The sequence below is a fragment of the Lolium rigidum genome, chromosome 1 (assembly GCF_022539505.1).
Source record: "Lolium rigidum isolate FL_2022 chromosome 1, APGP_CSIRO_Lrig_0.1, whole genome shotgun sequence".
NCBI lineage: Eukaryota > Viridiplantae > Streptophyta > Magnoliopsida > Poales > Poaceae > Lolium > Lolium rigidum.
Genome location: NC_061508.1, coordinates 288,216,092 through 288,240,741, shown reverse-complemented (window position 1 = coordinate 288,240,741; position 24,650 = coordinate 288,216,092). Strand labels below are relative to the sequence as shown.

Here is a 24,650-nt window from a genome sequence, read left to right as displayed (position 1 = left end):
AGTTGACTTCCATGAGATAGCAGTTCCACTAGAATAAAAATACAAATCCAGTTTGTGATCTAGCATTATGGGGATCGGAAAGATAGCCGGCGTCGAGTATAACCAATCAAGGTCATTTCTTGATTTTTCTTATAGAATAAACCAAGGTCTTTAGTACCATTTAAATATCTGAAGATATTCTTTACTCCTGCCCAATGGCGTTTGGTTGGAGCAGCACTATGTCTAGCCAGTAAATTTACTGCAAAGGCAATATCTGGTCTAGTACAATTTGCGAGGTACATTAGTGCTCCTACGGCACTCAGGTACGGGAACTCAGGTCCCGATATCTCTTCGTCATCATCCCTAGGTCTAAAGGGATCCTTTTCCATATCAAGGGATCGAACGACCATTGGTGTCTTGGATGGATATGATTTATCCATATTAAATTTTTCCAAAACTTTCCGAATATAAGCGGGCTGATAAACGAGTATTCCTGAGGGAAGGTGCTCAAGTTGTAAACCTAAGCAAAATTTGGTTTTACCCAAATCTTTCATCTCAAACTCCGTCATTAAATGATTGCGTGCGACAGTTATGTCTGTTGCGTTACCAATGATGTTGAGGTCATCAACATAGACTGAGATGATGCAAAATCCTTTTGAGGATTTCTTAATGAAAACGCATGGGCAATCATCATTATTTGAGTATCCTTTCTGAAGAAGGAACTCACTAAGCCGGTTATACCACATTTTACCCGACTGCTTTAAGCCATAGAGTGACTTTTGTAATTTTACACAATACATGTTGCGATTTATGTTTGGATTAGGGATTTTAAGTCCATCAGGGACTTTCATATAAATATCCGCATCGAGTGACCCATATAGATATGCGGTCACTACATCCATTAACTGCATTGATAAATTCATTTGTACTGCCAATGATATTAAGTATCGAAACGTAATTCCACTCATTACAGGAGAATATGTATCGTCGTAGTCGATACCGGGTCTCTGCGTAAACCCTTGTGCTACTAGTCTCGCTTTATATCTCACCACCTCATTATTTTCGTTCCTTTTTCGAACGAAAACCCATTTAGCTCCCACAGGGAAGACTTTTTGAGGAGTAGGTATTACTTTAGAGAATACCTCTCTTTTATTAAGCGAGCGCAATTCGCCTCAATTGCCTCCTTCCATTTAGGCCAATCCGAGCGCTTCGGGCACTCTTTCATAGATTTTGGCTCTGGATCCGGTTGAAGGGTTTTAGCAATTTTAGAGGAGAAATATGTGTCGACAATTGTAGTCTTTCTATTATATGATTCTCCCGAATCGATATAGTTTATGGAAATTTCATTAGTTTCTTCAGGCACCGTGTGATTTCCCATAACAACGGAGTCTGGTTGTTTCGATGTCCCAGCAATAGAATTTGTGTGCACATTTATGCTAGGTTCTTGATGTTGAACATCATCTTGGTGTCTATCAACTTCAGGTTGATTTGCATTTACCGTCATAGATTTTCTTTGTTTCCGCGGTGGCTTTGGAGAAGCCTTTTCCCTTGAGACCAGATTTCTCCCCCTTTTATTTGCAATTGGGAGTTGAGTAGTTTTATTTGGTACCTCTACTCGTTCTGGTGCATTGATCTGCAGGGATATATGATTTAGTGACACCTTTGTGATCCAGTAAATGCGTCTGGCAAGTTATTTGCAAAGTGTTGCAAATCTATTATTCTCTGAACTTCAGATTCAGATTCTTTAGTACGTGGATCTAAGGATTGGATGCCTGTTACATTCCAATCTATTTCCTGGCATTCTTTGTGGTTTGTTTCTCCCCCTAATGCCGGGAAATGATCCTCATCAAAAATTGAATCAGCGTACGGGCTGTAAACAGGTCCCCTGTTAGGGGTTCTAAATATTTTATAATTGACGGAGATTTATATCCCACATAGATTCCAATTTTTCTATGGGGGCCCATGGAGGTACGCTTGCGGTGGTGATATCGGTACGTATACAGCGCAACTGAATTTTCGCAGGTGGGAAATACTTGGCTGATTGCCTCGTACTATTTGAAATGGGGAAGTTTCATGATATGCGGTTGGTCTGATTTGCATCGGATCCGCGGCGTGTAAAACCGCATGTCCCCAACAAGAGGTTGGTAAATTGCAATTCTGCAACAATGGTCTAGCAATTAATTTTACTCTTTTGATTAAAGATTCAGCCAATCCATTTTGAGTATGAACATAAGGTACAGAATGTTCTAGATGAATTCCTAAGGCCATACAATAATCATTGAATGCGCGTGAACTGAATTCAGCCGCATTATCCATTCTTATTGTTTTAATCCTGTGTTCAGGATGATTTGCTCTTAATTTGATAATTTGAGATATTAATTTGGCAAAGGCATGATTACGTGTTGATAATAAACACACATGTGACCATCTAGTAGATGCATCAATTAGCACCATAAAGTACCTAAATGGTCCAGATAAAGGTTGTATTGGACCACATATATCTCCTTGAATTCTTTCAAGAAAATTAAGTGACTCATTTTTAACTTTGAGGTAGGATGGCCTAATAATTAATTTCCCAGTAGCACATGCAGTGCATACGAAATCTGATGACTTAGGAAATCTTTTAATTGGTAAATTATGACCAACGAATTGCTTATAATTTTTCTCATCATACCTATTCCAGGATGACCAAGGCGATCATGCCAAGTCTTGAATTTATCAAGATTTTGAAAAATTATTTTGTACGCAACATAAGGTACGGGTTTAATGTATGTAAAGTATAATCCGGAAGAAAATGAAGGGAATTTTTCGAGAGTTTGTTCCTCATATCCGTCGCTTTTTGTTAAAAGCAAATATTCTTTCTTATCCATCTTAACAGTTTTAAGATGGAAATCATTTGATCGGATATCTTTGAAACTTATAAGGGTACGTGTTGATTCAGGATACAAGAGTGCATTCTGAATTACAATAGTAGTACCCATAGGGAGTGTGAATGTGGCTCTTCCGGAACCAATTATTGCTTTATTACTCCCGGTTATAGTCATAACATCTTCCTTTCTCTTAGTAAGAGTTTGGAAGTATTTTGTTTCCCTTAAAATTGTGTTAGTGGTAGCACTATCCACTAAACATAATTCTTCTTCCATCGGATTTTTCCCGTAAATTTCTAAAAATAGAAAGAGAATATTTTAGAATAAATTTATTTTATTCATATATTCATCAAATTACATACATAGTATTTATATTACAAATTCGAAATATAAATACATTACAATATTATGTCCGATTCACATAATACAATACATGTAGTCTGAAAGACTTTATTCTACTTATTGTTATACAATATATAACATATCGTAGTATTTAAATAGCTAAATGACATCAATTGTTTAGGAGATCAATTGAGGTCTCCAAAAACATCTTGGGTGTAGTCCACAAGCATGTCTTCATCGAGGATGATGTTGTCCTTTGGCTTGAATTCTTCAATAGCACTTTGAGAAGGACTAGCTTGAGGGTTGTCTTCAATGGCATTGAAGTGAGCTTCAACCTTATTTCCATGAACTTGCTTCCCTTTTCCTCCATACTTCATGTATAGATCCACTAGGTGCTTGGGAATACGACATTTGTTTGTACGATGATTCGCACATCCACACCTTTGACAAGTTTGAGAGTTGTCATTTTGATCATTTTTCTTGAAATGACCTTTCCCCTTAAATTGACCATTGGTCTTTTGACCATTGTTTTTCCACTTTCCCTTGAATTTTCGGAAGTTCCTCTTACGGTTTCCGAATTTATTAGTAAAATGAGCATTAGCATGTGCTTCAGGGATCGGCATGGCACCCGTTGGGTGAGCATTGTGATTTTTCATGAGAAGTTCATCATGCTTCTCGGCCTGAAGTAATGTGTATATAAGCTCAGAATACTTCGTGTATTTGTGTTGACGATATTGCTGTTGCAATATCCTCATCGAGGGATGGAAAGTGCATAAGGTTTTCTCGATTAAATCTTCATCTGAAATTTGCTTGTTGCAAAATCTCAGTTTGGAGTTAACTTTATGCACGGTAGAATTATATGCCGCAACGGACTTAAAGTCCTGGAACCTTATGAGAGACCATTCTCTCTCGGCTTCCGGCAACATAACCGCTCTTTGTTGGTCATATCTCTCCTTGAGGGAGTTCCATAAAGCTAGTGGATCCTCCTCCATCAAATATTCATTTTTTAAATCGGGATGGAGGTGGTGCCTTATGAAATGTAATGCCGCATACTTTGCCACTTGGGGTATTTCTGGAGCATTTTCGGGGGGTGTGATAATCACGGGACCAAGGCCACGACCATTTAAATTTATTTTCATATCCATGGCCCATGATAGATAGTTACTTCCATCAAGTTGTAGTTCTTGGAATTCTTTTTTACTGATGTCACCCATTTTTCCTGCATGTATGATCATGCATTTAATTAATTTTACTTGATAGTAAAATTTATTTTGGTAAGCAACAAATTTGCTCTAGAGGAACAATTTGAAAGCAGATGCTTATAAGCGATATATGTGTAGATCTTCGAGATAGTCACATATTTTGTTTTGCCTTTTTCTTATCTCATATTTTGTTAACGAGAAATTTTGGAAGAAAATTTAATTTCAAGTGTGAAATAATCTTATTCTACCAAATACCATGTTATAAAATGCTAGAAGCAAATATATTAATAACATGTCATATCATATACTCGTAACATATAATAGATATAAGATCTAACATGAATGTATTTACATCACAATACACTGCTATTCTGAATGAAGAACAACGTAGGGTCCTAAACAGATTTTTACAGAACATCTGATAGACTGATACGGTTACAGAGGTAAATATGCAGATTACAATAGTGACCAGACTGAAATCACGTAAATACTAAATTTCAGCCGTTTATATTCATGGCACATGGCAGAGGAATGTGCGCTGTCCTTTTGGTCCAAACAGGTGTGGGCTTGGATCAGTATAGAAAGGGAACTGGGAGGAGCGACTTGGGGAAAATATCCCGTCGTCCTCCTCACCTTATCCTCTCGACACTTCTCCTGGCCAGCGCCTGTTGAACCTTCAGCGGCGGCTCGACCTCTCCCCTGAGGAGGAGAAGTGGTGGGCGGCCTCGTTGAGGCGGAGCTCCGCGAAGCGGCCGGTGAGGCCGAGAGCCTCGGGCGACCAGGTCCCTCTGCGGATGCCGGCGGGGCGGGCCGCCATGGCCGACGCGAAGCGACGGAGCAGCACCCTGGCCTCCAGCGAGGGCGTGGGGAGGGCAAGGGACGGCGCCGGCGGCGCGTCCTCGTTCTCCTCCTCCGTTTCTTCTGCCGCTGGGAGGTTGAGGTCGGGGAGCGCCGGCGCGACGTGAGCAGCGGCTGCGACGTCGTTCTCCTCCTCCATCTCCGGCAAGGGGTCGTAGCCCGGCGGAGCGAAGTGCGCCGGGTCCTCGCCGGAGGGCGTTGGAGATGGGAGGCAGGGGCCGGACCCGTAGCGCTGGTAGTACAGCAGTGGAGGCAGCGCCTCAAATTCCTCATCGCTGAAGTCCCTCTCGGGGTCGTCGATGAGCCATCCGGCGCTCGGCCCGCCCAGCAGCCATTCCATGGGCGGGACAACGAAGGCCGGCGGAGGGGGGCAGCAGGTCGTCGACGTCGGCGGTGATGTTGGAGGCAGAGGCCCCGTCCTCATGTTCGGCATCGACAACCTGTTCTGCAATAACTTCTAGCACGGCGGCGATCTCCGGTGCCGCAACGGCGTCTGGTACTGCGGCGACAACCTCCAGCACGGCACTAACCTCCGGTGCGGCCGGAATCTCTTCCCGGGGCACAACTGCCCTGGTACTTGGTCCTGGTGCTCCAGGGGAGTGGCAGCGCCGCGTCCAGCGGTTACCACGGGGGTGTTTCTGGTTGTGGTGGCGGCGGAGACCACCACCAGGAGCATAGCGACGACGACGAGGAGTACCCAGCGGTGCCCTGTGGTGGCGGAGGCCACCGTTCCGATTCTGGCGACGCTGAAAGCGGCGGCCGAAATTCCGGCGACGTGGAGCGGCATGGCTGAATGTTCGGCGATGTTCCCTGGCAACAAATCGTGCGAAGGAAAAAAGCGAGTTCCGGCAGTTGCAGGAAAGCCATCCTTCCTTCTCACCTTTCTCTGTTTTCTCCTTGAGGCCTACACGCTAGGGGCAGAGCCAGTGCTGATAACGTGAAGAAAAGCACAGAGATTGAAGGGAAATGAATGATTCTATTGATTGTGACTGTGGGGTATTTATAGGTTCCCAACAGGTGCTTACAATGCCGGTTACAAGGTTTGGGTCGCTTCCAAAAGGTGTAGCGACTGTTCGGTGTAGACAGCGTTTGGACAACGCAATATTTCTAACTGCTAGGTAGTTTTCCTAATAGAAATCCTAACTACCTTATTAGCCTAATTACAACGCTAATTTATTCCTAACATTCCTGCCCACTTGCTGCCGGTTATGTTCCTACGTGACATGTATATGGTGACTCTTTCTTTGCAAGCTTAATAAAATGACACGTATATCTCCTGCGAGTTCTCAAGAAAATATAAAAGCTAGCTCACGGTCGCATAAGCTCCAAGTCCGCAGCCACATAAGCACTAAGCATATAATATAAGTTTAATCACTACATACAGCATAGCTGTTGAGCTCATCGTGTATGTATCCACAAAATAAATTACCAAACAATTATCGAGTCAAAACTGTTAGATCAGCTTAATATGCTACGCACCAAAATATATAGTACTCCATACGATGCACCATAAAATTCTTTTTGACTTTCGGTTGAATATTGCATGATTATCTAAGCAAAAGCCAAAATTCAAAGCATTACAAAGATTTAATGGTCATACTTCGTCAAATAAAAGTGAATTAAAAGAAGGTCCATCAAACTCATGGCCACATTGCTTTTGTTAGGATTTCTAGCACATCCCTCCTATCTTCTTTTAGATAGATAGACAAGCTTTGATGTTTTTCTCATTGAAAAACTTGTCTAGGATAGTAGACCTGTAAATATTTACTCCCTCCGCTTGATAATATACGTTTAAGAAATCTGACATAACTTACAAAAAAGGTGTTATATTAGTGAACATAGGAAGGAGTCCTGCTTCGGTGCTCCCCCTCTTGAAACTTCTTAAGGGCATTTTAGTTTAAGGTACTTATTTAGTACAGTTGAATCCATCCGATCTCGCCACGGAAAACTGAAACTGCGCCTGCAACTGTTCAGATCGACCATACGCCCACCTTCATCAACCGTCACGTACCACTAGTTCTCCCCTAACCTGCAGCTGGATGCCGCCGGCCAAGCTGCTCGCCGCTGTGAATGGTCCGGCTGCCAAGCTGCTCGCCGTCATGAATGATCCGGCCGCAAACCTTAATTGTTTTCTTAACCTGCTGCTAGATATACGGGTCTTGTGGCCGGCCGCACGCACGTGTACACGTTGCCGGCCGAGCAGATCCGGTACGTGTATCTAGACTTCATGGCATCAACCAAGCTGGCCGCCGGGCGTGCTGATCAGTTCATGTCGTCGGCTGTGCTCTCTCCGCCGATGGCCACAGTCGCCGGCCGACCTGCTTGCCGTAGGCACTCGTACATGAATTTCAGAGCCGTGGCTGACAAGGACAGCATACGGATAAAATAGTACAAGCACCCGTATATTTATAAATTTGGGCAATACGGGTTTTAGTGCTTAACACAAAATTAACACTACGCAAAAAGAACACAAAATTAACTAATGACAATCATACCCTTAATTATGAAGGGGTATAGAGTAATCTCGACCCTTGATGTGTTTAGGGGGGAGCACTGAAGCAGAAACGCATAGGAAGTTTTTTTTAAGAAAAAAACTGTTGAATGACTATTTGTTAGTGTTGTTATATATTTTGATTTGATGACCTTGTTATTTATTGATAGAAGGACCCTCGTAAAAGAAGGTAACAACAGGATACACGATATGTCTCGATGAGCCGTCATTGTGCAATCACAAAGGACAGGTAAGCCGGGGTGTGGGCACAGCATAGAGCCGAGTGGCGCGCGGTGTGGTGAGGCCAAAGGTGTCCCTCATGTCGAGCTCTGACGGCTTCATGCCGTCGGGTAACTCCCATTTGAACCCGTGCACGAGCTGCGCAACGGCGAACTCCACCGCGTGTTGGCCAAGCCCCTGCGCCGGGCACGAGCGCCGGCCGGACCCGAACGGCACAAACTCATAGCAGCCGCCTTTGAGGTCCAACCCTGCGGCTTCCCCCTCGCCGGGCATAAACCTTGAAGGACGGAAGGTATCAGCATCCTTCCAGGCGTTGTTGTCACGGTTGATCGCCCAAGCATTGACTAAGACGCGGGAGCCTCTGGGCACCGAGTAGCCATCGACGACGCAGTCTTTGGCGGCCTCGTGGAGGAGCACGGGGATGGGCGGGTGCATGCGGAGCGCCTCCTTGACAACGCACTTGAGAAATGGGAGCTTGTCGAGGTCTGATTCGTCCACCGTCCGGTCGAGCCCCACCACGTCGGCGAGCTCCAGCTGCAGCCGCTGGAGCTCGGATGGGCTATGCATCATCTCCGCCATCGCCCACTCGGTTGTGGACCCCACCGTCTCCGGTCCGCCAAATAGCATGTCCTTCGTTCATCATCCCATGCACGAAAACAAAGACATCACCAGATGCGACTTCTAATAATATAGCAAACATGAAAGTAAGTAGTTAGCGGGAGTGGTATTTTGACGCATGGGAGTATATGTTTTATTTATTTTCAAATGCATCTTAGATATATTTCGAAATACCACAAAAAAATAACAATAAAAATTCGCATAGATCTTCACGTTGTACATGCTCACAAAGTCGTTTCATGAAAAATAGACTTGTTCTGTGTCTAAAAATATGGCTTTTTATAAGATAGTAAATTTTCTCTACTTTATATGCACCACACAAAAATTGGATTTTCGCAAAACTTGACAAACGCACATATATTATGAATATAAACGTGTAAAAATTATATTGTTTTCAATACTTCAAAATACTCGCTCCGTTTCAAGAGATAAGCCATGCTAGTATAATTTTTTGGCAAAAATACATATTTAGAAAAAATTACACTATGTTTGGTTGAGATTAACCCTAAACAATTGATCGTGAGCTAATAGAGAGCTTTGCATAAGATAAGGAAATCTAATTAAATTTTGCAATATATTATCCATACAAGTAAGTTAACGCAATAAATTTTATATTCTGAATTTTCTCAAAAAAATTATATGGTTTATATCTAGAAACAGAGAGTATGTTTTTGTTTTTGTAGAGAGAGCATATGCACCCGGAAGCCGGACAAGCTCCTGTCCTTTTCTCGTTTTGTGGACATTTTTGTAGTCAAAAGGCTTTGGTGGCTACTGAGTTAGGTGAGCCCAGTTTAATGAAATATATTATATTGTTCCAGTTCAAATAAATTAACGGAATTGCTAAGTTTCGCTTATGTCTCAGTCACGTGCTTTATCGTTGGATTTTATTTCTGCTTGAATATTCGTGTTTGCTGTTGTTTGTACTTTGTTTAGACCCACATCGAAATACGCTGATGTAATTCTGAGACATAAGTTATGTCTCATTGGACTAAGACTTAGACACACCCATAAATTAAAGGCTTTCGTCTAGCTAATTAACTTTATAGATGTCCAATTATGATCCTGAACTGAAATCATACACTTGCAGGATATACTAGAAAAACGTGTCATGTCTCTGAACGAAGGTACTGTACGTAGAGAACTTACCATAATCATGGCCTTCACGTTATGGCGGGTGAAGCGGATGGCGTCCTCTCTGAGCTTCCCGCCGGCTGGGTCCGCCTCGGAGAGGAACGCAAGCAAGCCGTCTACCAAGTCGGCGTCGGGGTCAGCGGCGTCCTTGCCCCTTTTCATGTGCTCGTCCACGATCTTGTCGATAAACCTGTCGAGCGCGCTGCGCGCTGTGCGGAGGCGGCGGTCGAAGCCCCGCCGGCCCACGCAGCGGAGCCACGGGAAGAAGTCGCCGACGTGGAACAACCCCATGAGCCTCGAGAACTCCTGTAGAATTACAACGAACTCGTCCAGCCCTTCGCCGTCGCGCGCGCTGAAGGCGGCGCGGAAGATGACGCTGACGGTGAGGTTGAAGATGAGCTCCCCGAGGTTGACGGCCTCGCCGCTGCGCCTGCCCACGGCGCGTGCCAGCGCGCCGTACCCGTCGCGCACGGCCAGCCACGTCTCGGCGCGGCGGCGGCTGAACATCTTCGTGACGCAGAGCTTGCGCATCTGCCTCCAGTAGGCCCCGTTGTGCGCGAACGCCATGTCCGACCGCCCGTAGGTGAGGTAGTGGACGGCCATGGTGGCCGGGCGATTCGAGAAGGCGCCGTCCTGTGCGTGCAGCACCTCCCTCGCGTACTCCGGCGTCGACACGGCGAAGACGTGGAGCCAGCCGAAGCGAAGATGCAGCAGCCCGCCATACTGCTTCGCCAGCGCCCCCAGGCCACGGTGGGTCAGCTGGTCCACCAGCGCCATGTTGCCGATGATCGGCAGCGGCTTCGGGCCTGGAGGAAACGGCGCGCGGCCCAGCCGTCGTGTTTGGAGGATGACGAAAACCAGCGAGGCGACGAACAGCCACAACAGTGGATCATGCACGCACTCCATGGCGATCTTTGCGAGGACCGCCATTGACGATAGTCTCACGAGTCACCGATTATATACTGCTGTAATGCACTGCGTTCAAAGAAGAAGCTGGCTATACTAGCTGCTATCCACCTATCCATGCATGGGGCAGCTGCATATATACTCGGCGCTTGTGCGCCCAGGCCTCACACATATTCTATTGTGGATTTCAGAAAATAAATCCAACATGCATATGCTAAAATATTCAAGACCAGCCACAGTGTTTTGCAGATTCTAAGAACAAAAATCCCCGGTTAAGTAAACAGCCTCCAGTGTTTAGTAAACATATGTGCGGCCCAACGCTACGTATAAACTGGTTGTGACTTTGATGGTGATGGTTGGCAATTGTTCTCTATGGCTTTTTCTTGTTTTTTCACTTGAAGCTTTTCGTTGGTATAACGGTCGTCTGCAGTTTCAATTTTGTGTGATCATGGTGTTGAGTAGGTCTATGCAACAACATGATCACCAAATTGTATATAGTAGTCCCGTCAGTGTAGGATCTAATGCTCTAAGCTGTGCAAAACATGCCTAATAGTTGTGAGAAGTTCTAAAACTGAATATTGCAATACACATAATACATGCACACTGAAACTTCAAATCTGAATTTGATTCATAACTTGATAAACCAACCAGAGATATCCGAGTGTGAATAATATCAAATTCAAATCTAAACTGAATAGCAAATCATTGGCTTGTTTAGAAATGGATTTATTTTTATTTTTAAGTTGTGTGCTGAGGTGAGTCTAGAAATTTGATACAATTTAATATAAATGTTTTGTTAGCATTATACAGGATTAGATCATTGCAGAAAGTAGATGAGGGATGATGTTTCGTAAAGTGGTTCAACCATCAATGTCTACATCCGCGGGCATGCTTAACAGGCGCTCCTCCCCATGTACTAATCATAGTACCATCATCGACAAGCCCGTCGAGGTATACATCAGATCTTTAAATGCCAAACCTGTCCAACAGGCCCTGCCACGCATGTCTGACCATCCTCAAAAACGATCTTCTATCTGACCTACAACCCACATCTTTAGTCTAATTTGGCTACATAGGTTAGTTTGACACCAACCGGGAGCCTACCCGTATAATCCAAATCCAATTGTAGCCTATACATATAATCAACGCAACTTCAACGGTCACTATTTTTCAGAAATTCTCCCAACTCACTATAATGCTGAACGAGTCCTAGTACACTAGTGCATCTCAAGGTGCTAGTGCACATGGTACACCACTTAAAAAATAGTCCCGGCCAATCGAAGTTTGCCTTGCAAGGGCACGTGTGTATCAGACAAGGAGCATATCTGCATGCAATAGGTTATAGGTGAACGATTGATCTAGCGGAGTTTGCACCATAATCGTGATGTGATCAAAAGGCACGGTTCTTTAGATGAGAAGAATGGAACAACACTTGCCTGTCTGCGATGCTCACTATCTTCCTCCTTCCTCTTCAACTAACTTTCGGTGCTCTTTGACATGCTGTATCCTTCTGGTTCGTTCAGCATCGACACGATAGCTTCTGGGTGATAATGTCGCACTTTACAAGAGCAGCTGCAGCTTTGATAACATGGGATGAAATGATACAGAAATATTATTCAGAGAGGCACAAAGCAACATTCTATATTGTTTTGAAATCTTAAATCTGCAAATACTTATCAATCATGACTGTTTGTTTCTTGGTTCAACCATTTCTCCCCACCCCCTTTTTGTTCAGTTATACCCAACTTGGGAGGGCTTGACATGGGATGGCAGGGAATACAAGTTAATTCCCTGTCAATACCTCCCAATCCATGTCAATCTCAATCAAACCAAACAGACCCTTAACATAAGAATCATGAGTTAATCTGAGCAGCTATAACAGTTTCAGTAAGCAAATGGTCAAAAAAAATCTCCAAGACATTTTATAATTTTGTCGATAATGCAGATAGAGATTATAGCTACGCTTTAAGGAATATTGCAAGAGCGTGACCGATTCAACCATATTTAGACAATCAAAAATATCACCAAGTTAAGATCAACTCAAGTCAGATTACAGAAAATGTTTCTACCTTATCTTGTCGATTTGGATGATCAGATGGAGGCACCGTTTTGTTTTTTCTCACTTGTATTCAGTTCTGATGCCTTTGTCATGAACAATCGCAACCAGAATGTGGGACAAACTTAGGAAAAGAAAATGTTCCTATCTCATGGAAATTGGCAAGGGTCAGATATGAACATTTAACAGACTTCTTGATTGTGCATTTTGCTGTGAAGATGAATCTTTGCACCACATGTTTGTTTGTATTGCATCAGAAAACAGGATTTTTTTTTATTCAGATCGGGTTTTCCTTTACTTATATGGCTGAAAAGCTGCAGGCACCTTTGCAAATAGGATGACAAGAATAGACGAGTATTCAGGTGCCTAACTGAGTCAATGTCTACAGATCCTTGGGAAGTGAACGATACCTTGGCCAAGCACAAGGGGAGCTGCGAAGAGATGAAGACTCTCAAAGAGAACACATATTGCTGATGAGCAAGATTCGGATGATGACTTACTGACGACAAGGACGTCAAACTAATGTTACTCCCTCCGGTTCATATTAATTGACTCAACTTTATCTAGACATAGATGTATAGACTAGATACATCTATGTCTAGACAAAGTTGAGTCAATTAATTTGAATCGAAGGATGTATCAGAATGTACCAAACCTTCTCTATGCCATGGGTTTATTTCTTTTAAACAGAAGCAGGGAAGGGTACCTAAAATTTCCTTTTGAAAACAACCAATAATAACACATATATTCACTTGTATCCACTGTGCTTCTGCAAAAACAGAAATGGAGCAAGCAGATAGCAACCCTGAAGATACACTACACACATGTTGCTGATGCCCAAGATTCTGACGATGAATTACTGACGCCATGGACGTATACCAAAATGTACTAAACCTGCCCTATGTCACGGGGTTTGTTCCTGTTATTAAACAGAACCGGAGAAGGCCAGAAGGGTATCTGATTTTCCTTTTGATAATAACCAAATGGTGATTTGGCTGAGCTAGCTATCCTATATTCACTTGTATTGAGCGTGTTTCTGTGAATACGAATACACCAGAACATGTATAAAACAATATCATAGTATATGTACATGTTTTGTGCTGGAAAAGAATTGTGTATACAAATTGTAATGGTGGGCCAAATCACACCAACTCCAATCTGGAGTGAAAAGATTATCCAGATATACCCCCTTGGTAGGTGTACTACGTGATCATTTCTTATCTACTTCAATGTACTTTTTGCGGAACTCTGGAAACCAGATTTTGGATCCACTTGCCATACCCTCATCAGTCTGTATACACAAGTAAAGTTCTGATCAGAAATCATTTTGCCGGCAAAACAGAGAAAACACACTATTAAAAAGATATATCAGGGACTCCGGGTTAAACTAGAAACTCCATTGCTGGATGCAAGATCAACACAGCATAATATCTATCAGGGACTCAGGGTCAATAAAGTGCATGACAGAAGTTGGGAGATTGGAAAATTCCAAAAAAAAATCAAACACATGGATGGGATCACATCTTTTCAACCTACTCCATTACAAATTGACAGCTAAATCAATTGATGATCTAACCCATTGCAAAGTATATAGAGCTGGAAGGAGATTCCCAATGACACTCAAAACAACAAAGGTTTCTCTGCTAATTCGCTCACTCTATCCTGACAGGGATTAACAATAATGCGATACAGTATTGCAGTTTTTCAGTGAGACAAGATTGCTCTAGGAGGAAGTGAATCCCATTATCCCCTGGTGGGCTGATGAAGTCAACCACCAGGGAGGCAGGGACTACACCCTGCCGCTGTAAAGCAAGATGAAAACTGGTGGAACCTCACACATCCTGACAGAAGCATCAAACGGTTTAAATAGACAATAGACACAACAACAAAAAATTGGTGGCTGAATGCAGGAAACAGGACAACTTGCCTGCTGCAAGGAGGACTGGCACTAGCCTGAACCCAGAAGCTTTGCAGGATTATGGTACAGAAAGGGATGGCAGTTCCACGCAAACTGATCGATTTGTCCGCGGGAACGCAAAGACGACCCAAATTTATGTTAAGAATGCATCTTCGCGGACGCTGCAGCGCACACAGTCGCCTCGTTGCCCTTCGGGCCCGCCTGCCAGCAACCGAGTGTTTTTCGTCTCCCGCGTGCGAGAAATGGCTCCGACAATGGTTGGGTTGCCAGTTCAAGGCGGCGCCCGGCTTTTAGAAGAGGACCAGTCTGCCCGCACCTCGCCTACATCCAACCGCCACCGACATCACCATGGGAAAGGGATGGCCGTTCCGCAAAACGAAGCACGACAGCGAGCCGGCTCCTGTCACGCCAAGAAGAAGAACACCATGCGCAACCGCCCGTACGTGCCGGTGGAACTCGCCCACCGGCTGTTCAAGGAGAACCGGCCATTCCCTTGGCGGGATGTGGGCCTGCCGAGCGGTGGCTAGTACCTCAACCATCGTCGTGTCCCAGTGCCTCCGGTGCTGCACGAGGGACGGCAACAGCAGTACGAAATCCGCCATGGTCGATTCATCCCCCCTCGGATCTACGCGGGGACCCACCCTTCTCCTTGGACTCCTACAGCTGGTACACTTTCGGGACCTGGGAGTTCGACCTGCGCCGCGGCGCGGGTTATCTAGGCGTCGTGGACTTCTTCAACTGGGAGCGCCGCCCCCACTTCAACGACGACGAGGAGGACAAGGAGGGCACGGACCAGGAGGAGGACGAACTCCAACCGCCGAATCTCACAGAGGACGAGGCCATGGAGATGGCCATCGGCAATAGAAAGCTCGACAACCACACTCAGTGTGATGGCCTCGCCGTCCAATTGTGAGCCTCGCGCTGGCCCAAGGGGGGGCACCGACCACTCCGCTGCCTCCTCCCGCACCAGCACCGACCACTGGCCCAAGAATTTCTGAGGTCACACGTAGGCTTTACATACAAGCAACGGGAGCTTACTCATTTCAGTAACTTACAGATGTATTCCTTCAATAGATATTCTACAAAAAATATTTGCTCAATACCTCACGTGCTATCCTGCACAAAATTGTCATCGCTTCATCGAGTTGAGATGAAAACTACCAGATATGAAGGGCTCAAACACGCTAGGATGGACAGCTAAAGCACTATTTTGCCAGTTTAGGCGCAATGCAAACTTGCAGATTGCAAGACTAAAGTGTTGCCGTCAAAACTGGATGTTCTATTCTTATCAACGATTTCCGCAGGGACACGCGCGGAGGGTCAGAGAGGTTCTCCCACGTACAGGCGCATAGTGTTTATCAGGACTCACGGTCAATCAAATGCATGACAGAAGTTGGACCAGAAAATTGAGAAGTTGACAGCAAAGCAAATCGATGATTTGGCCCATTGCAGAATGCTTTGAGCTGCAGACAGATTCCCAAAGCAACTGAATCAGCGAAGGTTTTCCTGACAATTGGCTCACTAGTCCTGACAGGGCGAATAACAAGATTGTTCAAAGAGCAAGTGCATCCCATCCCCTGGTAGGCTGATGTATTAGACTACCAGGGAAGGGAGGCATATTTCTGCCGCTATAAAGCAAGATGCAGACAAGAGGAATCTCAACGCGTCCTGATGGAAGCAAAGCATCAAACAGTTTCAGTGCGCACAAGACGCAAGAACCAAGGTTGGTGCCCGGATGCCGAAACAGGGGAGCTAACCCGCTGCAAAAACGACTGGTACTGGCCTGAACCGAGCAGATTTGGCTACCATATTGCTATGGGGGTGGTTATGCCACAGCATTTCCTCCTGTGATGTGCTGCCAACTACATATGGCATTGTCTTCGTTTGCCGAAGTTTTTTTTGGTAAAGACAACCTAGCAGGAATTGCTCCAGACTAACATATGCATCAGATACAAGCAACGGGAGCATAGTCATTTGTGATTCATTTAACAGATAGGCCGAGAACAAGTTGCACTTCACGCACTATCCTGGACAAAATTGCCATCTCCTGATCGGATTGAGATGGAAACCAATAGATCTGAAGTGCTAAGACGCGCCGCGATTGAAGGATTTGAAGCGCTACCGCGCTATTCACAGGCTTGGGCGTGTTGCAAACTTGCACATTGCAACACACGCGCGGAGGGTCCGAGGGGTGCTGTTCACGTACAGGCGCAGCGTAACCAGGGAGACGAATCACGCATGGATCGAGCAGAGGGGGAGTGCTAGCGCGCAGGTTTGCTTACCGATGTGGACCGGGGAGGTGGAGGCGAGCCAGAGCACGAGGACGCAGAAGAGCAGCAGGACCGGGATGCAGTGCACGGCGCGCCCCAGCGCCCGCGTCCGCGCGGCCTCCCGCCGCCCCGCCGCCGACTGCGGGTCGAACGTCGGCAGCGCCGCGTCGTCGCCGTGGTGGCCCGCCGCCGATGACGACGAGGCCGCGTCCCCTCCCTCCGACACGCGAGCGCCGCTCGACGACCGCCGCATCTCCCCGCCTCCTCCCCGGCCGAACCCGCGCGGTCGCCCGGCGGGGCCCTAGCAGCGAGATGGGCGACGCGGTGGCCGCCGGCGTGGGGGTGGGGTTGCCTCGAAGGCGCGCTGTGACGCGGTGCTGTCGTGCTGCCCTGTCGGGATTTGGAAGGCGGGTTTGTGCTTTGGCTTGTGGTTGGTGGGAATCGGATTTTGACTGGTTTGGTACGCTTCCCTTCCCTCCACCACCACTCCACCTTCACGGCTCCTCCCGAGCTGTCAACATTTTTCTATCATCTGATCGACTTCGACGAGGTGTGTGTTTGTTCTCTCAACGATTTCCAGCGACAGCATAGGTGTGGAACATGTTAGGGCAGCTCTAGCTAAAAATTGGTCTGCACCATAGCTCATGGATAGTGCTAGTAATCCTCCGGAGGATATTTGCTTTCCAGCCTCCTAGTCCAGAGCATGACACATGTCCACTTTTTTTTGTCAAAATCCCACACAAATAGCCCCTAATGAAGCAAAACGGATTGACTCGAACCAAATAGAAAAGGACCTGCTGGACGTGGACCTCCCTGGAGACTCGCCGGAGACCTCGCCGGAGAAATTGAAGCATAAAAACTGTAGTAAAGAAGCAGAGCCACAAAATATTTGCAGCACCACAGTTAAACATTTGCAGCACCTCCCCCGACCTCGTTGGAGCCCTCATCGGAGACTCACCGGAGACCTCGCCGGAGACATTGAAGCACAAAAAATGTAATAAAGAAGCAGAGCCGCAGAAATATTTGTAGCACCGCCGTTGAATATTTGCAGCTAATCCCCCGATCTCGCCGGAAACCTCGCAAGAGACATTGGAGCACAAAAAATGTAGTAAAGAAGCAGAGCCATAGAATATTTGCAGCACCGCTGTTGAACATTGGCAGCACCTCCGCGGACCTCGCCGGAGACTCGTCGGAGACATTGTAGCATAAAAAATGTAGTAAAGATGCATAGCCACAAAACGTTTGCAGCACCGCCGTTAAACATTTGCAGCACCTCCCCTAACCTCGCCGGAGACTTGCCGGAGAAACGAATTTGTCTTGCTGCAATGCAGCCCAAATTTCATAGTAATGAAGCTACAAAAATGTAGTAATGCAGCCCAAAATTAAACCAAGGAAACACACTCACAAAGATGAAACCCAACAGATGAAGTAATGCAGCCCAAAATTCATAGTAATGAAGCTAAAAAAAAAATAGTAATGCAGCCCAAAATTATACTAAGGAAACACCCCTCGCAGCAACAGAGCTTTTCTTTGCAGCGCCGGGCGGGAAGTGGTTGGCGGCCGGCGAGGTCGGGCAGTGGCCGGCGGCCGGCGAAGTCGGCGCTCCCGAGGAGGTGGAAGAGGAGGTGGTCGCGGTGCCGACGCGGGACCCAGCCCATTCGTGGTGCTTGGCGGTGACGCGGACGAAGCTGGTGGCGCCGCCGCTGCAACGAGCCATGGTCGAATATGGCGACGGTGACAACCAACCTGGGGCGTGGTGGCTCGAGACCGTGCTCATCGGCTGAGAAGATTGGCCGGACCTGGTCGAGGAGGAATCCCCCGGCGGCGTGTGGCTCCATGAGGCAGAGCTCAATGGAGACATCTACGGTCGGCGGAGCACCGGCACTTGTAGCAGCCAAGCCTGCACGGGATCCTCGTCTCCGTGTCGGGGTTGGAACGGGACGGGGAGCTCCTCGCGGGATGGGCGGCGGCACAATTCCGCAGCCTACGCCGACACGGCCTCTTGCAACGGCCGGTCGCCGGTGACCTGCCGAAGGTGTGGTTACGCTCGTGTTCACCGTGAAAAGAGAAGCAGAGGAGCAGATAAGGAGGAAGACGCAGCGGGCCCACACACATGGTCTTGTTTTCACACGGGCCAGGCACCCCTCGCGGAACGCGTGATCAACGCCATCGTGCGGTTCCCAACCCGGAGGTTGCTAGCGCTGCAGCCTCCGGAGGAAAGCAATCATTTTCCATAGCTCATCCGGCGACCCAAGCTGATCGGCATGTCCGCGGGGAATAAAAAGACGGCGCAAATTTGCGTCAAGAATGTGTATTTGCGGATGTTGCGCACGCGTCCACCCTGTTGCCCTTCGGACTTGCCTGAGGGCATCTCCAGCGGCGCGACGCAAACGGTCGCACCGTGACCGGAAATGCGTCTGGGGCCTGTTCCAGCGGGGCGACGCAAAGTGATCGGGCCGTCCGCGGAGACGCAAACCTGGCCCAAATATGCGCCAGGTTTGCATCTCCGCGGACGCTCGGCGGTCGCGCCGAGTGTCCGCCGAAAAAGACGTAGGACCCGCGCGTCAGTGGCTGGAGGGCGATATTATTCCCGTCACTGGCCATTCCCCCGCGCGAAATTGGAAACTAGACCGGCGCAAGCAGTCCAGAAGCGATGGACGTCCTCGCCGCCGCAGCTACCGCCATGGATGCGGAGCAAACCCTCGCACCCGCCGCCGCCCCACACTCCCCGTAGCCACGGCCACAGCCGAATGGAGATCGCGGCTCCGGCGGAAGCAAGCGGGCCGCCACCGGCGGCGGTCGGGAGGCAAAGCCGAAGGCGGCAAAGAAGGTGCTCTCCGCGGAGGAGAAAATCGTGGAGGCCGCGAAGCGTCGCGGGCGGCGCAAGAACCAGAAGATCAAGACTATCGCGGCCGCCAACCAGCAGGCCTGGCAGATGCAGATCAAAGCCGGCGTCACGCAAGTATCCCTCCATCCGACCTTAGCGGAGGGCTACATGATCGTCAAGAGAGAGGGGATCGTCGGCGTCGCTCCTCCGGCCTCTTCGGTCAGCTCGGTAAGTTCCCAGCTGCGCCTTGGAACTCCCGCTCCCTTGCACGGCCACGCGGCGTCGCGGTTCGCCTCCGGCCTGCCGCCGGTGAAGTTGACCGGGGCGGCGGTTCCCGACCTCAACCGGACGCCTAGAAGCGGTGACTCCTGCCCGGGCGCGACACAGAAGACGCGCCAGGTGCCGGAGGAGAGCATGCCGCAGCCCCGCATCCTGTTCGACGAAATGGCGCCGCCTGCCCCGACGATGGATGATAACGCGTGAAGCACACGTCCGTTGGGAACCCCAAGAGGAAGATGTGATGCGTACAGCAGCAAGTTTTCCCTCAGTAAGAAACCAAGATTATCGAACCAGTAGGAGATGAAGGCCACGTGAAGGTTGTTGGTGGAGGAATGTAGTGTGGCGCAACACCAGGGATTCCGGCGCCAACGTGGAACCTGCACAACACAATCAAAATACGTTGCCCCAATTTAACAGTGAGGTTGTCAATCTCATTGGCTTGCTTTAAACAAAGGTTTAAACGTATGGTGTGGAAAATGATGTTTGCTTGTGAAGAACAACAGAGAACAGAGATTGCAGTTGATTGCATTTCACATGTAAAAGAATGGACTGGGTTCCACAGTTCACTAGTGGTGTCTCTCCAATAAGAAATAGCATGTTGGGTGAACAAATTACAGTTGGGCAATTGACAAATAGAGAGGGCATAACAATGCACATACATATCATGATGACTACTATGAGATTTACTTAGGGCATTACGACAAAGTACATAGACCGCTATCCAGCATGCATCTATGCCTAAAAATTCCACCTTCGGGTTAGCATCCGCACCCCTTCCAGTATTAAGTTGCAAACAACAGACAATTGCATTAAGTATGGTGTGTAATGTAATCAACACAAATATCTTTAGACAAAGCATTGATGTTTTATCCCTAGTGGCAACAAGACATCCACAACCTTAGAACTTTCTATCACCGTCCCGCATTCAATGGAGGCATGAACCCACTATCGAGCATAAATACTCCCTCTTGGAGTCACAAGAATCAACTTGGCCAGAGCCTCTACTAGCAATGGAGAGCATGCAAGATCATAAACAACACATATATGATAGATCAATAATCAACTTGACATATTATTCCATATTCATCGGATCCCAACAAACACAACATGTAGCATTACAAATAGACGATCTTGATCATGATAGGCAGCTCACAAGATCTAAACATAAACATGATAGCACAAGAAGAGAAGACAACCATCTAGCTACTGCTATGGACCCATAGTCCAAGGATGAACTACTCACGCATCAGTCCGGAGGCGATCATGGTGATGTAGATTCCTCCGGGTGATGATTCCCCTCTCCGGCAGGGTGCCGGAGGCGATCTCCTGAATCCCCCGAGATGGGATTGGCGGCGGCGGCGTCTTTGGAACTTTTTCCGTATCGTGGCTCTCGGTAATAGGGTTTATCGCGACGGAGAGTATAAGTAGGCGGAAGGGCAGAGTCGGAGGAGGCACGGGGGCCCCACACCATAGGCCGGCGCGGGCGCCATGCTGGTCGCGCCGCCTTGTGGTGTCGGTACCCCGTGGCCCCACTTCGTATCCTCTTCGGTCTTCTGGAAGCTCCGTGGAAAAATAAGACCCTGGGCGTTCGTTTCGTCCAATTCCGAGAATATTTCCTGTGTAGGATTTCTGAAACCAAAAACAACACAAAACAAGAACTGGCGCTTCGGCATCTCGTTAATAGGTTAGTGCCGGAAAATGCGTATAAATGATGTAAAGTGTGTATAAAACATGTGAGTATTGTCATAAAAGTAGCATGGAACATAAGAAATTATAGATACGTTTGAGACGTATCAAGCATCCCTAAGCTTAGTTCCTACTCGCCCTCGAGTAGGTAAACGATAACAAGGATAATTTCTGAAGTGACATGCTATCATAATCTTGATCAATACTATTGTAAAGCATATGAGATGAATGAAGTGATTCGAAGCAATGGTAAAGACAATGACTTAAACAACTGAATCATATAGCAAAGACTTTTCATGAATAGTACTTTCAAGACAAGCATCAATAAGACTTGCATAGGAGTTAACTCATAAAGCAATAAATTCTTAGTAGAAAGTTTTGAAGCAACACAAAGGAAGATATAAGTTTCAGTGGTTGCTTTCAACTTCAACATGTATATCTCATGGATGTATATCTCATGGATGATTGTCAACACAAAGTAATATGATGAATGCAAATAAGCAAGTATGTAGGAATCAATGCACACAGTTGACACAAGTGTTTGCTTCTAAGATAGAAGGAAGTAGGTAAACTGACTCAACATAAAGTAAAAGAAAGGCCCTTCGTAGAGGGAAGCATGGATTACTATTTTTGTGTTAGAGCTTTTATTTTGAAAACATAGAAACAATTTTGTCAACGGTACTAATAATTCATATGTGTTATGCATAAGACATCCTATAAGTTGCAAGCCTCATGCATAGAATACGAATAGTGCTCGCACCTTGTCCTAATTAGCTTGGATTTACATGGATTATCATTGCATAACATATGTTTCAACCAAGTGTCACAAAGGGGTACCTCTATGTCGCATGTACAAAGGTCCAATGAGATAGATCGCATTTGATTTCTCGTTTTTGATAGATCTCAACTTGAGGACATCCATACCGGGACAACATAGAAAACAGATAATGGACTCCTCTTTAATGCTTAAGCATTCAACAACAGATAATATTCTCATAAGAGATTGAGGATTAATGTCCAAACTGAAACTTCCACCATGATTCATGGCTTTAGTTGGCGGCCCAATGTTCTTCTCTAACAATATGCATACTCAAACCATTTGATCATGATAAATCACCCTTACTTCAGACAAGACGAACATGCATAGCAACTCACATGATATTCAACAAAGGTGTAATAGTTGATGGCGTCCCCAGAAACATGGTTACCGTTCATCAAGCAACTTATAAGAAATAAGATACATAAGCTACCTATTCTTTACCACAATAGTTTTTAAGGTTATTTTCCCATGAGCTATGTATTGCAAAGACAAGGAATGAAATTTTAAAGGTAGCACTCAAGTAATTTACTTTGGAATGGCAGAGAAATACCACATAGTAGGTAGGTATGGTGGACACAAATGGCATAGTTTTTGGCTCAAGGATTTGGATGCACGATAAGAATTTCCTCTCGGTACAAGGCTTTGGCTAGCAAGGTTGTTTGAAGCAAACACAAGTATGAACCGGTACAGCAAAACTTACATATGAACATATTGCAAGCATTATAAGACTCTACACTGTCTTCCTTGTTGTTCAAACACTTCACCGGAAAATATCTAGACTTTAGAGAGACCAATCATGCAAACCAAATTTCAACAAGCTCTATGGTAGTTCTTCATTAATAGGTGCAAAGTACATGATGCAAGAGCTTAAACATGATCTATTTGAGCACAAAAATTTCCAAGTATCAAATTATTCAAGACAATATACCAATTACCACATGGAGCATTTTCTGTTTCCAACCAAATAATATTGAACGAAGCAGTTTCAACCTTCGCCATGAACATTAAAAGTAAAGCTAAGAACACCAGTGTTCATATGAACGAGCGGAGCGTGTCTCTCTCCCACACAAAGAATGCTTGGATCCGATTTTATTCAAACAAAAACAAAAAAAACATACAGACGCTCCAAGTAAAGCACATAAGATGTGACGAAATAAAAATATAGTTTCACTAGAGGTGACCTGATAAGTTGTCGATGAAGAAGGGGATGCCTTGGGCATCCCCAAGCTTAGATGCTTGAGTCTTCTTGAAATATGCAGGGATGAACCACGGGGGCATCCCCAAGCTTATACTTTTCACTCTTCTTGATCATATTGTATCATCCTCCTCTCTTGACCCTTGAAAACTTCCAACACACCAAACTCAAAACAAACTCATTAGAGGGTTAGTACATAATCAAAAATTCACATATTCAGAGGTGACATAATCATTCTTAACACTTCTGGATATTGCACAAAGCTACTGAAAGTTAATGGAACAAAGAAATCCATTCAACATAGCAAAAGAGGCAATGCGAAATAAAAGGCAGAATCTGTCAAAACAGAACAGTCCGTAAAGACGAATTTTTTTGAGGCACTTAACTTGATCAGATGAAAAAGATCAAATTGAATGAAAGTTGCGTACATATCTGAGGATCACACACGAAAATTGGCAGATTTTTCTGAGTTACCTACAGAGAGTTCTACTAAAATTCGTGACAGCAAGAAATCTGTTTCTGCGCAGAAATCCAAATCTAGTATCAACCTTACTATCGAAGACATTAGTTGGCACAACAATGCAATAAAATAAAGATAAGGAGAGGTTGCTACAGTAGTAACAACTTCCAAGACTCAAATATAAAATAAAAATGCAGAAGTAGAATAATGGGTTGTCTCCCATAAACGCTTTTCTTTAACGCCTTTCAGCTAGGCGCAGAAAGTGTGAATCAAGTATTATCAAGAGATGAAGCATCAACATTCTTACCAGGGGAGTTGGGAGTTTTCTCAACAATGCATTGTATCTTGTCTATGTAAGTAACTCCTCTTTCGTTGCTCTTAGGCTTACTATCCTCATCAAACAAATTTTCAGGAACAAGCCAAGCATAGTTATTTTCTAGAGATTCATGCATCCCTAGGAGCTTACTAGGTATCGGTACTTTAATCTCCCCCTCACCATTGACTT

General features: G+C 45.9%; 2 protein-coding genes across 3 annotated transcripts; both read right to left on the bottom strand.

Annotated features, from left to right (window-relative positions):
- Window positions 1–7,976: 7,976 nt before the first annotated feature.
- LOC124695583 (cytochrome P450 84A1-like) lies at window positions 7,977–10,686 on the bottom strand. The gene is made up of 2 exons (XM_047228413.1): window positions 9,744–10,686; window positions 7,977–8,609 (listed from the first exon to the last, which is right to left on the bottom strand). The coding sequence occupies exons 1-2, from the start codon at window positions 10,656–10,658 to the stop codon at window positions 7,977–7,979; spliced, it is 1,548 nt and encodes a 515-aa protein (XP_047084369.1). The 5' UTR covers window positions 10,659–10,686.
- A 1,165-nt stretch (window positions 10,687–11,851) lies between these two features.
- On the bottom strand, window positions 11,852–17,131 carry LOC124695594. 2 transcript variants are annotated; one of them, XR_007000577.1, is made up of 3 exons: window positions 16,891–17,131; window positions 12,071–12,206; window positions 11,852–11,959 (listed from the first exon to the last, which is right to left on the bottom strand). XR_007000577.1 is itself a non-coding variant. In XM_047228428.1 (2 exons), exons 1-2 carry the CDS (start codon window positions 17,129–17,131, stop codon window positions 13,977–13,979), a joined length of 246 nt encoding a protein of 81 aa, XP_047084384.1. In that variant the 3' UTR covers window positions 13,730–13,976. The 2 variants fall into 2 exon arrangements, 1 of the variants encoding a protein (XP_047084384.1); XM_047228428.1 differs by lacking the exons at window positions 11,852–11,959; window positions 12,071–12,206 and adding an exon at window positions 13,730–13,981.
- Window positions 17,132–24,650: the final 7,519 nt, after the last annotated feature.

Excerpts from the sequence above, each read along its gene's own strand:
- LOC124695594 (XM_047228428.1), bottom strand. The coding sequence starts at position 17,131 with ATGCGGCGGTCGTCGAGCGGCGCTCGCGTGTCGGAGGGAGGGGACGCG.
- LOC124695583 (XM_047228413.1), bottom strand. The coding sequence starts at position 10,658 with ATGGCGGTCCTCGCAAAGATCGCCATGGAGTGCGTGCATGATCCACTG. Across the intron at positions 8,610-9,743 it reads ACGTGAAGGCCATGATTATG|GACATGCTATTTGGCGGACC; the intron begins GTAAGTTCTCTA and ends TGATGAACGAAG.